This window comes from Pelobates fuscus, chromosome 6 (assembly GCF_036172605.1).
Source record: "Pelobates fuscus isolate aPelFus1 chromosome 6, aPelFus1.pri, whole genome shotgun sequence".
NCBI classification, from domain to species: Eukaryota; Metazoa; Chordata; class Amphibia; order Anura; family Pelobatidae; genus Pelobates; species Pelobates fuscus.
The window spans coordinates 129,920,537-129,940,036 of record NC_086322.1 but is presented as its reverse complement, the minus strand read 5'-3'; the positions used below and the strand labels follow the sequence as shown (position 1 = coordinate 129,940,036).

The following is a 19,500-nucleotide window of genomic DNA, read 5'->3' as shown; positions in this document are numbered from 1 at the left end:
CAGCCTTAGTCTACAGCATGGGTTCCCAAAAAGTAGATCCTCAGATGTTGTAGAACTATAACTCCCATGATGCTTTGCATGCTTTTAGAATGACAAAGTGTCATGGAAGTGGAAGTTTTCAAACAACTGGAGAATCTACCTTTTGGGCACCCCTAGTCTACATGATCACTTGGACATACATCAGTGTCTTTGCATCAATCAGCACATGTGAACAGTTGGTTGGCAAAATGTGTATTTGACATTCTGCATGGCCTTCAAATTTGGGAGGTACACTCTCTAGTAGAAATATATTGAATTAACCTCACCGAGATTTTGAGCTTCATCTATATGAGGTATAACCACTCCTTTCCATCAATCAATTATTGAATATTACATCCCTTCTTCATTGCTCTATTGTGACACTAGACTCAATTTTATCTCATTTATTTATATGCATAATTGAAAAAGGAATGTCCACTCTCCTCTGAACACTGGACTTAAATCTTGCAAATTACTCTCTCGTGCTCTGCATTCTATATATACACACAATAGACAGTGTACACATTTTTAATGTATCAGTATGGTATAACCTGCCTCCAAAATCAAAGTCACCATAATGCTGTACCTGCTGGTCTGGACATCGATCTAGCCTCCACTCCACATGTGTTGGTTGTACACTTGTGTTTTTGGAGCATAGTTGATGAATATCTGTTTTGAGTCCCTGAATTTACTACTGATGTTACAGTCTTACATAACACATCAGGATGCTAGCATTCCCTCACAAAACACCTATTAACATCTGCAATGGCATTTATTTGTCTGTGAACATGGACAAGCTCCTCACTTTTCAAATATGGATTAGGAGATTGTAAGACACTAGAAAAATAGAAGAATGGATTTCTGCTTAACTGATCAGGAACCATAAAGGCCATCAACTCAAATGGTATATTTAATTGTTATATATACAAGAAAGATATGCAAGATACAGGGCTGTTCTTTGTCAATGGTACACTCTTTAGTGCTCAGGAACTTCTTAGTGAAACCAACCCTCACACCAACCTTTACCAATAGATGTGTTGCTGGCCCATTGTTATGTACGGTTTACCAGTATTATAAGACTGGGTTTGATGCATTCCCATTGAAATTGATGTTCCATTTATACCCATTTAGACTGATCCAGTTACAGGCTGGTGGAATCAGGAGTAACGGAGTAATTTACATCAATCATAACCAGCAAAATATGCTGGAAAGGTAAGGAGGTCAATAACACATGTTGTGAAAGTATTCATCTTACTTTTTTCCTGGGTTGATTCCTCTGCTGCAGGGCAGTGAGAGGACATAGGAGGAAATGAATGGGGAAAAAAACCTGACTATTTGTTCACGGTTAATTTGCTCAAATTGGAGATTATGTATTATGTCTGCAGTCCTGATTTGGAGTTTATTTTACATAAATAGGTTATATGTTTAATAAACTGGGGTAAAAAACATTATTTGCCAATTTTAGGCTCCTGTTCTGCAGTTCCTGATGGGTTGGATACTCAAACAAGTTCAAAATGACGACATCAGTAGATGCCATGGTGAATGCTAACTTCAACAGCACTTTATACATGGTCTGCCCTGAGGGGGGGGGGGGGGGGGGGAGTGTTAGCAAGGAAGGGTATCAATCCACCTGTCATTCATTCACTCCAATCACCTCCTCTAGATGGCCACATCACTTTCCAGACAGGACTGCCTACTTTGTGCATTACCGGTGATGTAAGTGGCATCATTAGCATGCCTCCATATGTGCACCCACCTGCTGTCCGGATTTCATACTTCCCAGTTTTAAGAGGTAGCATTAATGTACTTTAGGTTTTATTCATCCACAAATAAAAAACAAACAGAACACACACTCATATATTCCACAGTGATTCTAACTGCAACAGCGTAAGCAAACCAGTTATTTTTCCACTGCTAAGGGGACAGTTGTTTTAATATATTACCAGACACCACATAGAAGAAGTATGCTTTGTGTGATTTCTGTACCTGTTTGCTAAAACGTTTCTAACTTTAAAGGAACACTCCAAGCACCACAAACACAACAAAGTGCTGTAGTGGTTATATTGCCTGTCCCACAGAGTAAATAGTCAAACCATTTTGCCCTCCTTCCTTCCATGAGCTCTCCTAAACTAAGCCCTCCTAAGCTAAACTAAGAGGCAGATCTCTGGCTGAGAGTGTGAGTGGATTACTCTTGGCCAATAAGTTAAGCCCTGCATTGCAGGGCTTAGCTCATCAAGGAGCTTTTGGCTGTTGGTGAGGCAGGTAATCGCACCCACCATACCCCAGGTAAGATGTCAAACCATTCTAAAATGGTTTGGCTGCATCAAATGAGGGAGGGGGATTCCAGGGCACATCTGGCAACATAATGCAAACAGCACACTGCAGTGGTTATGGTGCTTGGAGTGTTCATTTAACAAAACCACATTTCTACTATGAAAAAACATGTTTTACTGCACTAACTGCAAAAATATTTTAGGGAAATCCACCTTAACTGGTACAAGGGATTGTACAAATCTACCTGTGAATTTACCCAAATTAGCCATGAATTTGATCCATCATAAAATGTAACAGATCAGCCTGGGATACCCTTAACATAATATAAAATCGGGCAGACTAGCACAGGAATTGGCTGGAAATGAAATCCCAAACAGTTCCAGGATAAACCCAAGAGTCATGCATTCAGTAATATAATTACATAGATAACTAAATCACATAAGTAAGTGTCTCCAGGTTCACAGATAACAAGTTAAGCCTGACCTTATACGTTTAATTTTATTTTGTCTGCAGAATCCATCACGTGCCTTTCAAATGGTAAAAGAGCAAACCCTAATCAGAAGTCATCTTTTCTCATCTTTACCGAGATATAGACTACTTTAATTTTTAAAGGGAAAGATGAATGTGTCATTTAGTGAAACAAGGGGCTATAGGTCAATAATCCAACTGAGATAAAAGACGCATATGACTTTACTCCTAGAGTGCAAATGTCTTACGTGTAACATTACTTAAGTAAAGTGTCATTTAAACCTTTTGTGTCGAGTTATAGAAGACAGAATATTGGTAATCTCTGACCTTTTATTAACTGACCTTTCGATGCTCTTGAAGGTTGATTGACGAAGAACATTTCTTATTACATACTGAGCACATCAGCTTCTTCCTAGAGTTTCCTGAAACAAGAACAACAAAACAACAAATGCCCATCACAGAAGCAGTATGAATAAAATGCTTCACATGGTTCCAATTAATATAATTTTTCCGGATATATTTTTATTAAATGGGAAATGTATGGTGCTTGGGTAATATGTTATTCCGAAAACAGCATCTCTTGGTAGGTGTTCCACATGTTTAATATGTGTAAATGCAACCTGCTTTAAAGAATTACAAAGAGTCTGGTGCCAACATTCACATAATTGACTTCATATGAAAGTATGAGCATAGAGCCAACTGGTTTACGAGCCAACATTTGCGGTCTAATTTTTTGCGAAAATAGAATAACCTTCTCTGAAAATAATATCAAGTAATTTTGTTTTAAAGAGACTAATATTGGAATCATATGGTATACACCCTATATTAACTTATATTGCATGACCTCACTGAAAAAAAAATCTATTGTCAAATGCTTATCGAAGCCTATATTAAAACACATTAAATTTGTCTGAAAGCAGATCCTAATTTAAAATGATTCATTTCTAGAGGTGTTGATGCTGTCTGGATATGCACATAATAAAAATGTTTAACTTCCGAATGTCATTGGAAAAACCAATATAATCACTAAGAAATCACAGAAGTTGCTTAATTCAACTCAATCCAGTAAAACACATTCTTCTTACAGCTCATTATAAGGCATTTTAAGTAATAAGGGAATAATGTTAAATAATCAGTTTCACATTCTATATGAAAATAACTAAACATGCGGTTTACTCACTAAAAAGAAATATGGTGAATTGTCAACCAGATTCCAATATAATTTAGTGATTATATAATTACAGCAATTTTCAGTATGCACGTTATAATAGATATAACAGTATATGCACCTTTATTGTTACAGTAGAGTTATATATTGTAGTGATGCCATCCATAATGTATGTTTGCACCATCTATGGCTTTTTAATTACCGTATATACTCGAGTATAAGCCGAGGCCCCTAATTTTACCCCAAAAAACTGGGAAAACTTATTGACTCGAGTATAAGACTAGGGTGGGAAATGCAGCAGCTACTGGTAAATTTCTAAATAAAATTAGATCCCCAAAAAATTATATTAATTGAATATTTATTTACAGTGTGTGTATATAATGAATGCAGTGTGTGTATATAATGAATGCAGTGTGTGTGTATGAATGCAGTGTGTGTGTGTATGAATGCAGTGCGTGTATGAGTGCAGTGTATGAGTGCAGTGTGTGTGTATGAATGCAGTGTATGTATGTATGAGTGCAGTGTGTGTGTATGAATGCAGTGTGTGTGTATGAGTGCAGTGTATGTACATTTCTAAATGAAATTAGATCCCCAAAAAATGATATTAATTGAATATTTATTTACAGTGTGTGTATATAATGAATGCAGAGTGTGCGTATGAGTGCAGTGCGTGTATGAGTGCAGTGCGTGTATGAGTGCAGCGTATGAGTGCAGTGTGTATATAATGAATGCAGTGCAGTGTGTGTATATGAGTGCAGTGTATGTATGAATGCAGTGTGTATATGAATGCAGTGTGTGTGTGAGTGCAGTGTGTATATGAATGCAGTGTGTGTTTGTATGAGTGCAGTTTGTGTATGAATGCAGTGTGTATATGAATGCAGTGTGTGTGTGTGTGTGTGGGTATGAGTGCAGTGTGTATTTGTGTATGTGTTGCAGAGCCTTGGTGGGGGTGGGCATTTTTATTATTATTATTTTTTGTATTATTATTTTAATAATTTTTTTGTTATATTAATATTTTTTATTTTATTATTATTTAAATATTATTATTTTATTATTATGTATATATTTTATTTTTCGTCCCCCCCTCCCTGCTTGATACATGGCAGGGAGGGGGGCTCTCACTCCCTGGTGGTCCAGTGGCATTAGCAGTTCAGTGGAGGGGGCTGGCAGAGAGCGCTTACCTCTCCTGCAGCTCCTGTCAGCTCCCTTCTCCTCCGCGCCGGTCCGGTCAGCTCCCTCTGCCAGCTCACAGTGTAAGTCTTGCGGCCGCGCTATGACCACGCGGCTCTCGCGAGACTTAAACGGTGAGCTGACAGGGGAGCTGACCGGACCGGCGCGGAGGAGAAGGGAGCTGACAGGAGCTGCAGGAGAGGTAAGTAAACGCTCTCTGCAGCCCCCGGTCTGTATTATGGCAATGTAAATTGTCATAATACAGACACTGACTCGAATATAAGCCGAGTTAGGGTTTTTCAGCGCAAAAAAATGTGCTGAAAAACTCGACTTATAGTCGAATATATACGGTAAGTTGTTGATTGTATCTGCATGTGTGTCAGTGTGTGTGTGTGTGTGTGTGTGTGCATACATCTCATCATTCAAAAACCAATACTATAAACAAATGCATGTCTGCATTCAAATGCCAACACTGCATACAAACACACCCCTACATTTACCCACACATACTCCATACAAAAGCATGCTTACATTTAAACACATACACACTGCTCAGCTCTAAATAAAACCTTGTAAGAATGATAAAATGGTAGATCCCCAACTGAATACAGCATTGTGGGAGTTCTACGACAGATAGGGATCTACCTCTAAGCCACGTTGGTATAGGTGGGGCTTAAAAATGTCTTGCACTAAGGTCTTCTCTACATTAGTTCAATGTGCACGATATAGGATTGCTCAGCCAAGAATGTAAGAACAGGAATTCAGTAGTCACGGACCAAAGTAAGTAATACCATTTTAGTACCCATTGTCCAACATGAATAATTTAATGGGTTTGACCTAATAATTTAAAGAATATTTCCAGATGCCATACCATGACCATTACCCAATTAATGCACATAACATTCAAACGTGTTCTGTGTTTCAGTCAACAGAAGCTGCATGAACTGAAGAATCTAGAATGTGATTACAATTTATTTATTTTAGTAACAAAGCTGGATTCTAGTCAGCAGAACTGCTTGATTAACTGATTTTCTGGTTTCAGACTTTCAAAGAATGTCATATGGTATCGCATATCGCCCCTTTTTCTGATCCCTCTGGCTACTGAAACCAAATGAACCACATAAAATGCTTAATTTAACCCCCAAAAATATGTTGGCGCAATCAGGGCAAAAAGGCAAGTAATATGTCAATAAGTATAAACCAATCTGCTTGCACTGTGTTTTCCCAGAACTCCTGGCTCATTAGAAATATATTAAAAGATTATGTTAAACACATTTTATAAAATAGCAGTTAAAGTGTAAAAAGTTGCATTGAGTCAGGCTAAATAATATAGAACTAGAAACACATACACAGAATAGCAACAATATTAAAACCACCTGCCTAATATTGTGTAGGTCCCACTTGTGCTGCCAAAACGGCTCTGATGGGTTGAGTATTGGACTCCACAAGACCTCTGAATGTGTCCTGTGGTATCTGGCACCAAAACATTAGCAGCAGATCCTTAAAGATCTGCAAGTTTGAAGGTGGGGCCGCCTATGGATCTGATTTTCCAGCACATCCCACATATGCTCAATCAGATTGAGATCTGGGGAATTTGGAGGTCAGTATGAGCTACTGAATTGAAATGGGTACTCTTTTGTCCTGTTGAATGGCCCTTACATGCGTAAAAGTCATCTGTACTGCATTTTAAACCATTTGCAAAATAGGAATGTTATAAGCAGTGAAATGTATTGCAGCTAGTATTAAAACACTGCTGGCATTTAACCCTTGTGCAAGGTCTACTTATCTCTCTAATATAAGCTCTACTTCTCTATAAGGACTAATCTGTTTAATAAGTTAAAAGCTTTCCTCAAGATCTTGACCTATGTTCAGAAAACAGTTGTAACTGAGAAGTCATGTTAGGTTATAAACGGCATTCTGGGCTCCGAACATCATTGCAGAAAAAATGCAAATAGCTGAATGCTAGCTTCTCAAGTTCTTGTCCTTATGATATGACCAAACCTTCACCTGTCCTACTGATACACAATTCTGATGTACTGCAAAGAATTGGATCAAAAATGTTTTTGTCATGTAAAATCCATCATTTTTAAACACAAACATTACTAAGATTCATGCAAATTATAAACCAATATACCTTGGAAAACGATGAAGGAGCTTAAGATATTTATGAATGCTCTTGGTTTTCAGAGGCAGACTCTGTCTCATTAGAGATATCTTTGTCAGAAGTTTAAGGAAGCAAGGTGAATAGTCAGTGTAGGACTCACCTAAGAGGTTTGCCTTGACGTGGCAGTTGGGAATCCCCTCTCATGGCCATTGGGTAACTAAATAACCTCCATTAGTTTAAATATGCATAGGCATTTGGGAAAGCGCAGGTAACTTGTTTTTCTTTGTTTTTTACTGTATGTATTGGGGCTGATGTGTACTATGGTCATTGCTGTCGCCCAACAGAAGTGGGAGTTTGAGTGCAGGACTTGTTTTTGCAGATTTAAGACTTACCCGTATGAACGTTCTCTTTGTGTTTTTTCAGTGTATCTTTGCTTCGGAACCTCTTCCCACAGCTGTCAGCCTTACATATGAACCTAGTATCCCCTTTACATGCTTCCTTGTGCTGCTCAAAACTAAAATAAACCAATAAGGAACATCAGTCACGCGTCCACAAGAATCAAAATTCCATGCATGCGTTACAGTAGGAAGTGAAGTCAATTCGTGCATTACCTATAAAGGAGGTAAGGAAGAGCTTCTTTTTCTTGGTTAGATGACATAAAGAAGGCTAGGAAGTTCAAAAGCAGACATGCAAAAGGGAAGCCAGAAATTAGAGAGGAGTTCAGTAATTCAAAAAGAAAACCTCAACGATGAGCCAAAGGAGATGTTGCAAACTGAACAATGATAACTTCCTGATGTGTCTCCAGAGATGATATTTTCTGTGCACTGCAGCACACTAAGGAGAAACAAATACGTATTAATATTTGCACATGCAGAATAGATTTATACTTATTGCATGTATACATATATAAAATTATTAAATCATAATGACCTCGAACATACTATTCAAGGAATTTAAAGTTCATTCATTCAAAACATTATTAAATATTCACAATTATTAATACTGGAATTCATATTATATCTATCTATCTAGATAAGAGGGGGCTCTCTAATTAGGCTGTTTAGGTGGCCACCAAATGCCTTGTGCTGTCGGCCTAAACCGCCTTGGGGCTGACTGTCGGGTCCTCGGTAAGTTACCAAGGACCTGACACAAGGAGGGGGCCAGGCTTCTTGCTCCGTATGCCGCCGGGTGCGGGGCCCCTCTGTGCCATCTGCCGGGAGGAGAGCGCCAATTGCAGACACAGGTCTGCAGCTCCGCCGTGTGCAAAGCTGCAGACCAGGTGTCTTGAGAGATCTGGCCAATCAGAGCGTTGCTGCGGGTTACCACGGCAACGCTCTGACCGGGTCTTGTGGGATACATGGTCTGCAGCTCTGCACACTGCAGAGCTGCAGGCCTGATATCCTGAACACCGGACCATCAGGGAGCCCATCAGACCACTAGGGAGAGAAACAAGGTATTTCTCACCCCCCCTCTCTCCTAGTATACCCCACCTTCCACAACATCCGCCCCCTCCCTCCCAGTATCCCCCCTCCTTCATACAATCACCCCCCTCCCTCCCAGTATCCCCTCCTTCCACACCATCACCCCCCTCCCTCCCAGTATCCCCTCCTTCCACACCATCACCCCCCTCCCTCCCAGTATCCCCTCCTTCCACACCATCACCCCTCTCCCTCCCAGTATCCTCTCCTTCCACACCATCACCCCCTCCCTCCCAGTATCCCCTCCTTCCACACCATCACCCCCTCCCTCCCAGTATCCCCTCCTTCCACACCATCACCCCCTCCCTCCCAGTATCCCCTCCTTCCACACCATCACCCCCTCCCTCCCAGTATCCCCTCCTTCCACACCATCACCTCCCTCACACTATCTCCACCCCCTCTCAGTTTCCCCCACTCTATTACTCCCCTCCCTCACACTATCACCACCCCCCTTTCACACCATCACCCCTGTCTCCCCCAGTACCCCGCCCTTCCACACCATCACCCCCTCCCTCCCAGTATCCCCCCTCCCTCACACCTTCACCCTCTCCCAGTATCCTTCTTCCTCACAATATCTTCGCCCTCTCACAGTATCCCCCCCTCCTCACAGTATCCCCCCTCACACTATCTTCGCCCTCTCACAGTATCCCCCTCCCTCACACTATCTTCGCCCTCTCACAGTATCCCCCCTCCCTCACACTATCTTCGCCCTCTCACAGTATCCCCCCTCCCTCACACTATCTTCGCCCTCTCACAGTATGCCCCCTCCCTCACACTATCTTCGCCCTCTCACAGTATGCCCCCTCCTTCACACTATCTTCGCCCTCTCACAGTATGCCCCCTCCCTCACACTATCTTCGCCCTCTCACAGTATGCCCCCTCCCTCACACTATCTTCGCCCTCTCACAGTATGGCCCCTCCCTCACACTATCTTCGCCCTCTCACAGTATCCCCTCCCCCACACTATCTTCGCCCTCTCACAGTATGCCCCCTCCCTCACACTATTGTCGCCCTCTCACGGTATCCCCCCTCCCTCACACTATCGTCGCCCTCTCACAGTATCCCCCCTCCCTCACACTATCTTCACCCTCTCACAGTAGCCCCCCTCCCTCACACTCTTGTGTCACACACTGTCCCTCACAGGGTCACACACTGTCCCTCACAGGGTAAAACCCCCTCACACACACACTGTCACCCTGATTTAACACACACAGTCACACGGTCAGCCTCCTGACACATTGCAACCACTCGCACACTGTCTTCCCACCCTCACACTTTCAGCCCCTTCACGTATCCACACTCACATTAACCACTCCTAATCCTGTCACATTCACATCTGCCTTTTCTCTACCACACTCACCCTGTCAAATTAACCCCCCTAATTCTGTCACACTTACCTTCTCTCACTCTGTCACTCTCCCCCAAACCCTGCCACACTTATCCTGTCACATTAATGCCTCTAATCCTGTCACACTCTGCTACACTCACCACCCTTAATCCTGTCACACTCCCTCCTCCAACCATGCCGCATTCTCCCTTTACACCAACCCTGTGTTACTCACACTCCCCAACTATGCCACACCTACCCTGTTACATTAACCCCTTCAATCCTATCACACTCGTCCCTCCTACCATGCCACTATTGCCCTGACAAACTTACCTCCACTCACCCGCTCACACTCCCTCATCAAACCATGTCATATTTGCCATTCCTCATTCTCTCTCACACCTCCCCCCAACCTGTCCCATTTACCTCTTTCCTCCTGTCACACTCTCCCTGCCACTGGTACCCCTTTACTCACCCTGTCACAGTCACCATTTGAAGACATCATACACACTTTATTATTTGGTAAATTATTTTTTTGAGCTTTTTTGCTCAAACAAAATGTTGGTTTTTGTTTCAAATAACGCATTTTTACCAGTACTTATGTATACAAGACTGGTAGGGTATGCAACCATACCCCACAATTGTGTATAAACAATTGGCATACTTGCAAATTAAATTTATTTAGTGCAAACTAATTTTGTTAGCAAGTTATGCTACAACTACAGCCAGAGAGCTCACAATGAAAGGGCACATGAAGCCACGACACTGCACGCTTCAACTACTCCTTATACATACAAAATGCAACCCTATTATTTTTTCACTTTGGGTGTTAGTGGGGTCTCATTTTGAGTTTCACCTAAGGCCTTATAAAGTCTAGTGCCGCCTCTGATCTAGAAATATTGAATTTATATATCAAAAGAACAATGGCTAACAGCTGTTTATATGGAATTTAAAGCACGCCAAATTAGAGATGTCCCGAACAGTTCGCTGGCGAATAGTTCATGGCGAACATAGCTTGTTCGCACTCGTCACGGACTGCGAACATATGTGATGTTCAGTCCGTCCCCTATTCGTCATCATTGAGTAAACTTTGACCCTGTACCTCACAGTCAGCAGACACATTCCAGCCAATCAGCAGCAGACCCTCCCTCCCAGACCCTCCCACCTCCTGGACAGCATCCATTTTAGAATCATTCGGAAGCTGCATTCTTTTTTTTTTTTTAAAGACAGAAGTGTGTTATATTTGAGCATGCTAGGCTGAACGTGCGTATATCATGGCTAGTTGCACTGAGGGTATGAGTATATCACAGTACATTGTTGTGAAAGATGGCTGTCATGTTTAGGGTGTAGCTTGCACGTTATCAACTGTGTATTTATATCAGCAGCTCCACCACTAGTTATAAATCAAGTGTGAGTCGCCCCATGAGATGACACTAGTGAATAACATAATACATGAACGGTTAAGGTAAAGGCATGTAAGGAACTATGACAATAAACTCTTTAGGAGGTGAAATAATGACATGTTTAAACGCTTGCTACTTTACGATTAGTTAATGTGCAGAGAGCAAGTCATGTGATCAAAGGCATGGTGTGGAGGATCGGCTATAGTGGGACATGCTTGGCAGGCTGCTGTTTACTGCTTGTGCTCATCCGATCCCTTCTGGGCACCAGGTGCAGACCCTGGGTGTCCCTGATAGCTGGAAAAACAAAGGCAAGTCTCTGGCTGAGTGCCGGGTTCGCGGCTTGAGATGGTGGAAGCTTGTTTTGTCGGGTGGTCGGATCTGTCCCGGTGGTGCTTCACGTCCGGTGCGGGATTGTGGTGGCTTAAGATGGAGGCGAGTGCTTCACGTGGGGCAGGCTCTGCATTTCTGTTTGTGCCTCCGGTCCCGTCTTCTACGCCTTTTGCGTTGGTGGATTTTAATGGGGACTGCTTCGCTTAGCTGTGGTGGAGCTTGTTGGGGCTGTGGTGGAGCTTGTTGGGGCTTCCTGCTTGTTATTTGCTTCCAATATTGATTAAAGAGTCTGTCCAGCTTAGACTCAATATCCTGCCATGCTTTGCTGGTACCAGGAGGACACGCGGCTGCCGCCATATTGGGAGAGTCGCAGATGAGTATGTCAGTCTGGGCAGCTGTGCTCTGTGCTTCCATTAGCTCCAGACAGCCTCTCAGGGGTAGATCGGGATAACCCCCACTGGTCCGAGGTGGGGGGGGTAATGGAGCTCCTGCCGGGAAGTAGCTGCTCCTGGGCATCCCAGGATCGGGGGATCGGCCGCCTCTCCCGCCCGGTAAACACCAGGCCACACTTGCCACGCGGAGGTAAGTAAGACTCTGTCGAGTTGCTGACCGCTATTAAGTATGTTGGGTCGGTCAGGTAGGAGCAACATTGCTGGGTCATCCCCTTCTGCGGTGAAATTCGCTTGTTGATAGCTGCTTAAAGTGAGATATTGAAGGAGCTCACACAGCTCAGGCGTCCCAGGGGGCTTGTTGTCACCTTTTGGGGACCCTTGGTGTTGTATGTGGTTGGATGGAGGAAGAGACCTTCAATTACATCAGTGAGGACAAGGAACAGGACAGGGCTAGCTTGGTATCCAACCTTGTGCAAATGGGGAGTTTGCGGTTGTGCAAATGGACTGTTTGCGTTTGTTTGTGGTGCTTTAAACGGGGAGTTTGTTCTGTCACTGTGAAGCGGGCGTAACCCTTACACTAACTGATCGATACAACATCATACCTGATGTTTTAAAGCATGTTATTCCAAACAATTTAGGAATGTTAGGTGTTTTATGCCCTTTATGGATTAAAACCAGACTCTGCATCAACTATGTAATTTTCCATGGGAGTTTTGCCATGGATCCCCCTCCGGCATGCCACAGTCCAGGTGTTAGTCCCCTTGAAACAACTTTTCCATCACTATTGTGGCCAGAAAGAGTCCCTGTGGGTTTTAAAATTCGCCTGCCTATTGAGGTCTATGGCGGTACGCCCGGTTCGCCCGTTCGCGAACATTTGCGGAAATTCGCGTTCGCCGTTCGCGAACGGAAAGTTTTATGTTCGAGACATCTCTGCTCCAAATAATTGATCACATTCTTAAAATATCTTTAAACCTGTTATAGACTATTTCTATATTGTGCTAAATGATACTTTTTATACATAATTCTTTATTTATTGCGTCATGATTCCCTTTTATTTCAGAAGTTGTGTCCTTAAGGGGTTAAGTAGGAATAGGCATGCACATAAAGGAAAGAATTAGGACATTAGAGAAGGATATTGCATTTACCACAAAAACTATAAAAAACAAGGGTTCTGAGTCACACAAACAATTAATGAAACATGAGCCTTTTTCCAGTGTAATAAAACACACATACACAAAAAAAATAACATTTAACATACAAAACAAATAGTAAAGAGGGGAAAAGGAGCAATGCAAGGGTGAAGATGCTAGTAAGGAAAAGTAAAGTAAAGTAGGGAAGGGGTAGGAGGTAGAGGGAGAATGAAGGGGAATGATGTGTCTCTCTTTAAAAACCTTAAACAGAGGGTTTTATGTAAGTTAATGACTAAAATCAGTAGTCCATGTTTTGTGGAATTGAGGTAGGGAATCGTTATGGCAGATGATGGATAATTTGTCCATCGGTATGTTGTCATGCATCTATGCAATTTCTCCTGTCTTAGTTGGCTTTGCATGCCCTGTTCCAATGATCACCTGCCCTCTAATTTTAGACAGATGTTTGTTTTCTGCTCTGGTTAAACTGACATAGAAGGAAATTCCCAGGGGCACAGGTCATTAGGTTTAGAGAGGGCATTGCCACCACATTTAAAAAAAAAAAGGTACCCATTAGCCCCAATTTGTTCCAAATAGCTCAAGTGGGGGAACACCAAGTCTGTGTAGTTTTGCATGGGTATCGTACCAACAGAAAATAATTTTGTAACATTGAAATTGTAAATAAACACAAATAGAAACTTTTTGATAGTGTTCCAGATGTCCTTCCAATTAGAGCCCTTTAGTGATTAACCTATATCCTTTTTTTCAAATTTACAATGTTACTTGGGGTTTTATCCAGGAAGTCAATGGAACAGAGCAATGCATACAGTGAAAAAATAAATAGGTGCAGGTTTAGTTTCCAAACATATTAATTCAAAACATGTAAGTGCCACTTGCTGGATTTCACTTTCAAAGTTGTAAATACCTGAAAAAAGAAATCATGTATGGACAATCAAGCCCTCTCCTTTAGCCTCTCAAAATACACCACCTGCCCCATATAAATGTATGTACCTCTGTAAACCCACATTTTCTAATTTATTAAATGGTTGGGCCTTAAACCCAGTGGAATGTCTTTGTTCATATGGAAATGCGAGAGGTGGGAATCAGACTGAGTGAGTTTGTATTTATATATAAACAAAGTAAGTGCACACTCCACCAGAAAGGTAAAATTAGGCTCTACACTTAAGTGAAGGATTCCCTTAATCTTCACAAATAACACACAAAGATATACAAAAATAAGTGGAGCACTAAAATACCTGTACAACTGTAGATACGGTGTATATAGATAATACTGTATTATAGCCTGTAAACAACAGACAACCACATCATAGTGCAGACCAATATGTAATACATATATATAAAAATAAAGAACAATGTGCATATAAAATGTACACTCACAAATATAGAGCCACAGGGTCACCTGGCTCTAGTGTTGAACGCCTTGGGATCTTTATAAGGGGATCCACTGCCCTCTTCTTGTATCCTCCTGTTTTCTTCAACTTCCAAATGGGAGATAAAGATGCAAATGGGTCAATTTTCCATAAATCAGGAAGAAATTTATTGAATAAAATAAACTCAAAATAATTATGACAGATAAAAAACAAAGATTCAACTGAATCAAAATTATATATATAAAATAGTCTATAAAACCAAAACGCGTTTCGCCAGGAGCTGGCTTCCTCAGTTGGTGTAAGTTTTCAAATGGCACTTTTCCTGCTTTTATAAGGGGTAGATTGCTTGATTGTCGGCATCTGTGTGATCGGACGTGGGACGTGTGTTTTGTTGATATCTCCATACCGGCATCCGTAAACCCGGAAGTTCTGTTCGTGGAACGCACACGTGATCGGTTTGTGGAACGCACACGTGACCGGATACCCAGTGTAATATTCAACTTGTCCTCCTATTCGTTCTTCGTGGAACGCAAGTGTTGCGTTCCTACTAATTCATTTGCATAGATATACACAGAACGTCTTTGTATCTAATAAGTCCACAAAACTCGTGATTCAAAATTCATTAAAAAACGAGTGAGAGGAGGGAAAAAAAAAGGGGAAGTATCAAAACAGGATTTGTGAAGCAGATAACTATTATTGATAAATACTTATGAACACTACAAAAACCTTTAGAATCCCAATTCATACAGTAGAGATAAAGGTGCTGGTTTAAAAATAGTTCACAATGACATCCATAATACAAATAAAAAGGATAAGATATAAAATACTAATAAAATTTTGGGAGTTAAACCCATTTAGTGTAAATTTACCTGGAATCTTAATTAAAAGGGGAAGGGAAAACTTTATTTCGAGATGGAGATCTTAAAGGGGAAATGATTATAAAAAATGACAAAGCTCGAAATCTAAATTTAACCCAAACGGAACTAAAGTGTTAAAATTATAAATGAATGACATCTCCTCCTTCCCAATTTGTTGTAAGAAATCTCCACCTCTCCACTTCCTTTTGATCAATTTTAATGCACAAAACAAAAGTCCCTGTGGGTTTTGGTTGTGGTACTGTTTGAAATGTTGTGGGACACTGTGGGTTTCTATACCTTTCTTGATATTCCTTATATGCTCAGAAACCCTAATGTGTAAGCATCTTATTGTCCTCCCTATATACATTTTGTTGCAGGGGCATACTAGGAGGTAGATAATGTTTTTAGAATAACAGGTCAATTGATCTCTTATATCGTATTCTTTATCACTAATTTCTTTGGTATTTTTAATATTTCTTTTTTTGCTATTAGTTTCCCTACATGCTAGGCATGATCCACATCCATAAAAACCTTTACTTCTTGTAAGAAAATTGTCACTTTTACTAGAAGGGTCTTTTAAAACACTATTGACTAAAATATGTTTAATATTCCTACATCCCCTATGTACTATTTGGGGTTTGGCTGGTAAAATTTCCTTAAGAATAGGGTCATCCTGTAAAAGGTGCCAATATTTGTGAATGGCATATCTTACTTTTTTATTTTTTGCTGAGTAATTGCAAACAAAAGGAGTCTTGAATTTATTTTTTCCTACATCTTGAGTTTTCTTTTTATTGTAGGAAAGTAGGTCACTCCTTTTCAGTCTTTGAATTTCCTCAATACTTGATTGTAAGCCTTCTTCGTTGTACCCCTTTTCCAAGAACTGACTCTTTATAACTTGTGTCTGTGTTAAAAAATCTCTATCTTGCGTGCAGTTCCTCCTTAGTCTCATGAATTGGCTCTTTGGCGCATTAGTGAGCCATGGGGTGTGATGGCAACTTGATAAGTCAATATATCCATTGCAATCCACCTCTTTAAAATAGTTTTTGGTGTGGAGTGTCCCTTCTTCTATAAAAATGTTCAAATCTAAAAAATTGATGTCTGAATTACTGTGGGTGAAGGTGAGTCTGATCCCCCAATCATTATTATTTAAAAAAGTAAAAAAATGTTCTAGACTGGTTTCATCTCCTTTCCAAATAAAAAATATGTCATCAATGAAACGGCGATAGGTAACCAAGTTCGCTGCAGTCACTTTGCAGCGAACTTGGTTACCTATCGCCGTTTCATTGATGACATATTTTTTATTTGGAAAGGAGATGAAACCAGTCTAGAACATTTTTTAACTTTTTTAAATAATAATGATTGGGGGATCAGACTCACCTTCACCCACAGTAATTCAGACATCAATTTTTTAGATTTGAACATTTTTATAGAAGAAGGGACACTCCACACCAAAAACTATTTTAAAGAGGTGGATTGCAATGGATATATTGACTTATCAAGTTGCCATCACACCCCATGGCTCACTAATGCGCCAAAGAGCCAATTCATGAGACTAAGGAGGAACTGCACGCAAGATAGAGATTTTTTAACACAGACACAAGTTATAAAGAGTCAGTTCTTGGAAAAGGGGTACAACGAAGAAGGCTTACAATCAAGTATTGAGGAAATTCAAAGACTGAAAAGGAGTGACCTACTTTCCTACAATAAAAAGAAAACTCAAGATGTAGGAAAAAATAAATTCAAGACTCCTTTTGTTTGCAATTACTCAGCAAAAAATAAAAAAGTAAGATATGCCATTCACAAATATTGGCACCTTTTACAGGATGACCCTATTCTTAAGGAAATTTTACCAGCCAAACCCCAAATAGTACATAGGGGATGTAGGAATATTAAACATATTTTAGTCAATAGTGTTTTAAAAGACCCTTCTAGTAAAAGTGACAATTTTCTTACAAGAAGTAAAGGTTTTTATGGATGTGGATCATGCCTAGCATGTAGGGAAACTAATAGCAAAAAAAGAAATATTAAAAATACCAAAGAAATTAGTGATAAAGAATACGATATAAGAGATCAATTGACCTGTTATTCTAAAAACATTATCTACCTCCTAGTATGCCCCTGCAACAAAATGTATATAGGGAGGACAATAAGATGCTTACACATTAGGGTTTCTGAGCATATAAGGAATATCAAGAAAGGTATAGAAACCCACAGTGTCCCACAACATTTCAAACAGTACCACAACCAAAACCCACAGGGACTTTTGTTTTGTGCATTAAAATTGATCAAAAGGAAGTGGAGAGGTGGAGATTTCTTACAACAAATTGGGAAGGAGGAGATGTCATTCATTTATAATTTTAACACTTTAGTTCCGTTTGGGTTAAATTTAGATTTCGAGCTTTGTCATTTTTTATAATCATTTCCCCTTTAAGATCTCCATCTCGAAATAAAGTTTTCCCTTCCCCTTTTAATTAAGATTCCAGGTAAATTTACACTAAATGGGTTTAACTCCCAAAATTTTATTAGTATTTTATATCTTATCCTTTTTATTTGTATTATGGATGTCATTGTGAACTATTTTTAAACCAGCACCTTTATCTCTACTGTATGAATTGGGGTTCTAAAGGTTTTTGTAGTGTTCATAAGTATTTATCAATAATAGTTATCTGCTTCACAAATCCTGTTTTGATACTTCCCCTTTTTTTTTCCCTCCTCTCACTCGTTTTTTAATGAATTTTGAATCACGAGTTTTGTGGACTTATTAGATACAAAGACGTTCTGTGTATATCTATGCAAATGAATTAGTAGGAACGCAACACTTGCGTTCCACGAAGAACGAATAGGAGGACAAGTTGAATATTACACTGGGTATCCGGTCACGTGTGCGTTCCACAAACCGATCACGTGTGCGTTCCACGAACAGAACTTCCGGGTTTACGGATGCCGGTATGGAGATATCAACAAAACACACGTCCCACGTCCGATCACACAGATGCCGACAATCAAGCAATCTACCCCTTATAAAAGCAGGAAAAGTGCCATTTGAAAACTTACACCAACTGAGGAAGCCAGCTCCTGGCGAAACGCGTTTTGGTTTTATAGACTATTTTATATATATAATTTTGATTCAGTTGAATCTTTGTTTTTTATCTGTCATAATTATTTTGAGTTTATTTTATTCAATAAATTTCTTCCTGATTTATGGAAAATTGACCCATTTGCATCTTTATCTCCCATTTGGAAGTTGAAGAAAACAGGAGGATACAAGAAGAGGGCAGTGGATCCCCTTATAAAGATCCCAAGGCGTTCAACACTAGAGCCAGGTGACCCTGTGGCTCTATATTTGTGAGTGTACATTTTATATGCACATTGTTCTTTATTTTTATATATATGTATTACATATTGGTCTGCACTATGATGTGGTTGTCTGTTGTTTACAGGCTATAATACAGTATTATCTATATACACCGTATCTACAGTTGTACAGGTATTTTAGTGCTCCACTTATTTTTGTATATCTCTGAGTTTGTATTTATACCTAAGCTTGTTCCAAATAAAAAGTGAGTTAATAAGTAGAAGACACGTGGGCCATAGCAGAGGTTTTTTTTGTTTTGTTTTTTAAACCATAAATAAAATAATGGGAGGTTGGAAACCAGCAGTTCAGACTCTAGATCTACCCATCTTTTTTGACCTGGAAGGGAATGTAAGGCTGCAAACTGAGCCACATAATAACACATTTTGATATTAGGCAATCCTAGGCCTCCACCACTCCTCAGTCTATACAATAAATCACATGCCACTTGTTTCCATATAAAGAAAGATTTTTCCATATAAAGGAATCAATCTTTCTCTGTAGTTGTTTAAATTTGGAACGTTTATCGGCACAGGGAGAGCCTGGGACAAAAAGAGTAAACTTTATTGTAGATGCATCCTTTCCCCAAGATATTGAAAAGCAGATGCCCAGCTCTCCACATAAACCTCACAGCACAGGAC

General features: G+C 40.3%; 1 protein-coding gene across 2 annotated transcripts in view; it reads right to left on the bottom strand.

The window, feature by feature from the left end:
• The window catches only part of PRDM5 (PR/SET domain 5), a 196,704-nt gene that overhangs the window by 106,745 nt on the left and 70,459 nt on the right, over positions 1–19,500 (bottom strand). For both annotated transcript variants that reach the window (XM_063460038.1, XM_063460039.1), the window contains exons 6-8: positions 7,944–8,036; positions 7,595–7,716; positions 3,103–3,182 (exon numbers count right to left, since the gene is read on the bottom strand). In XM_063460038.1, coding sequence (XP_063316108.1) covers positions 3,103–3,182; positions 7,595–7,716; positions 7,944–8,036 — 295 coding nt within the window. The remainder of the gene's footprint in view (positions 1–3,102; positions 3,183–7,594; positions 7,717–7,943; positions 8,037–19,500) is intronic.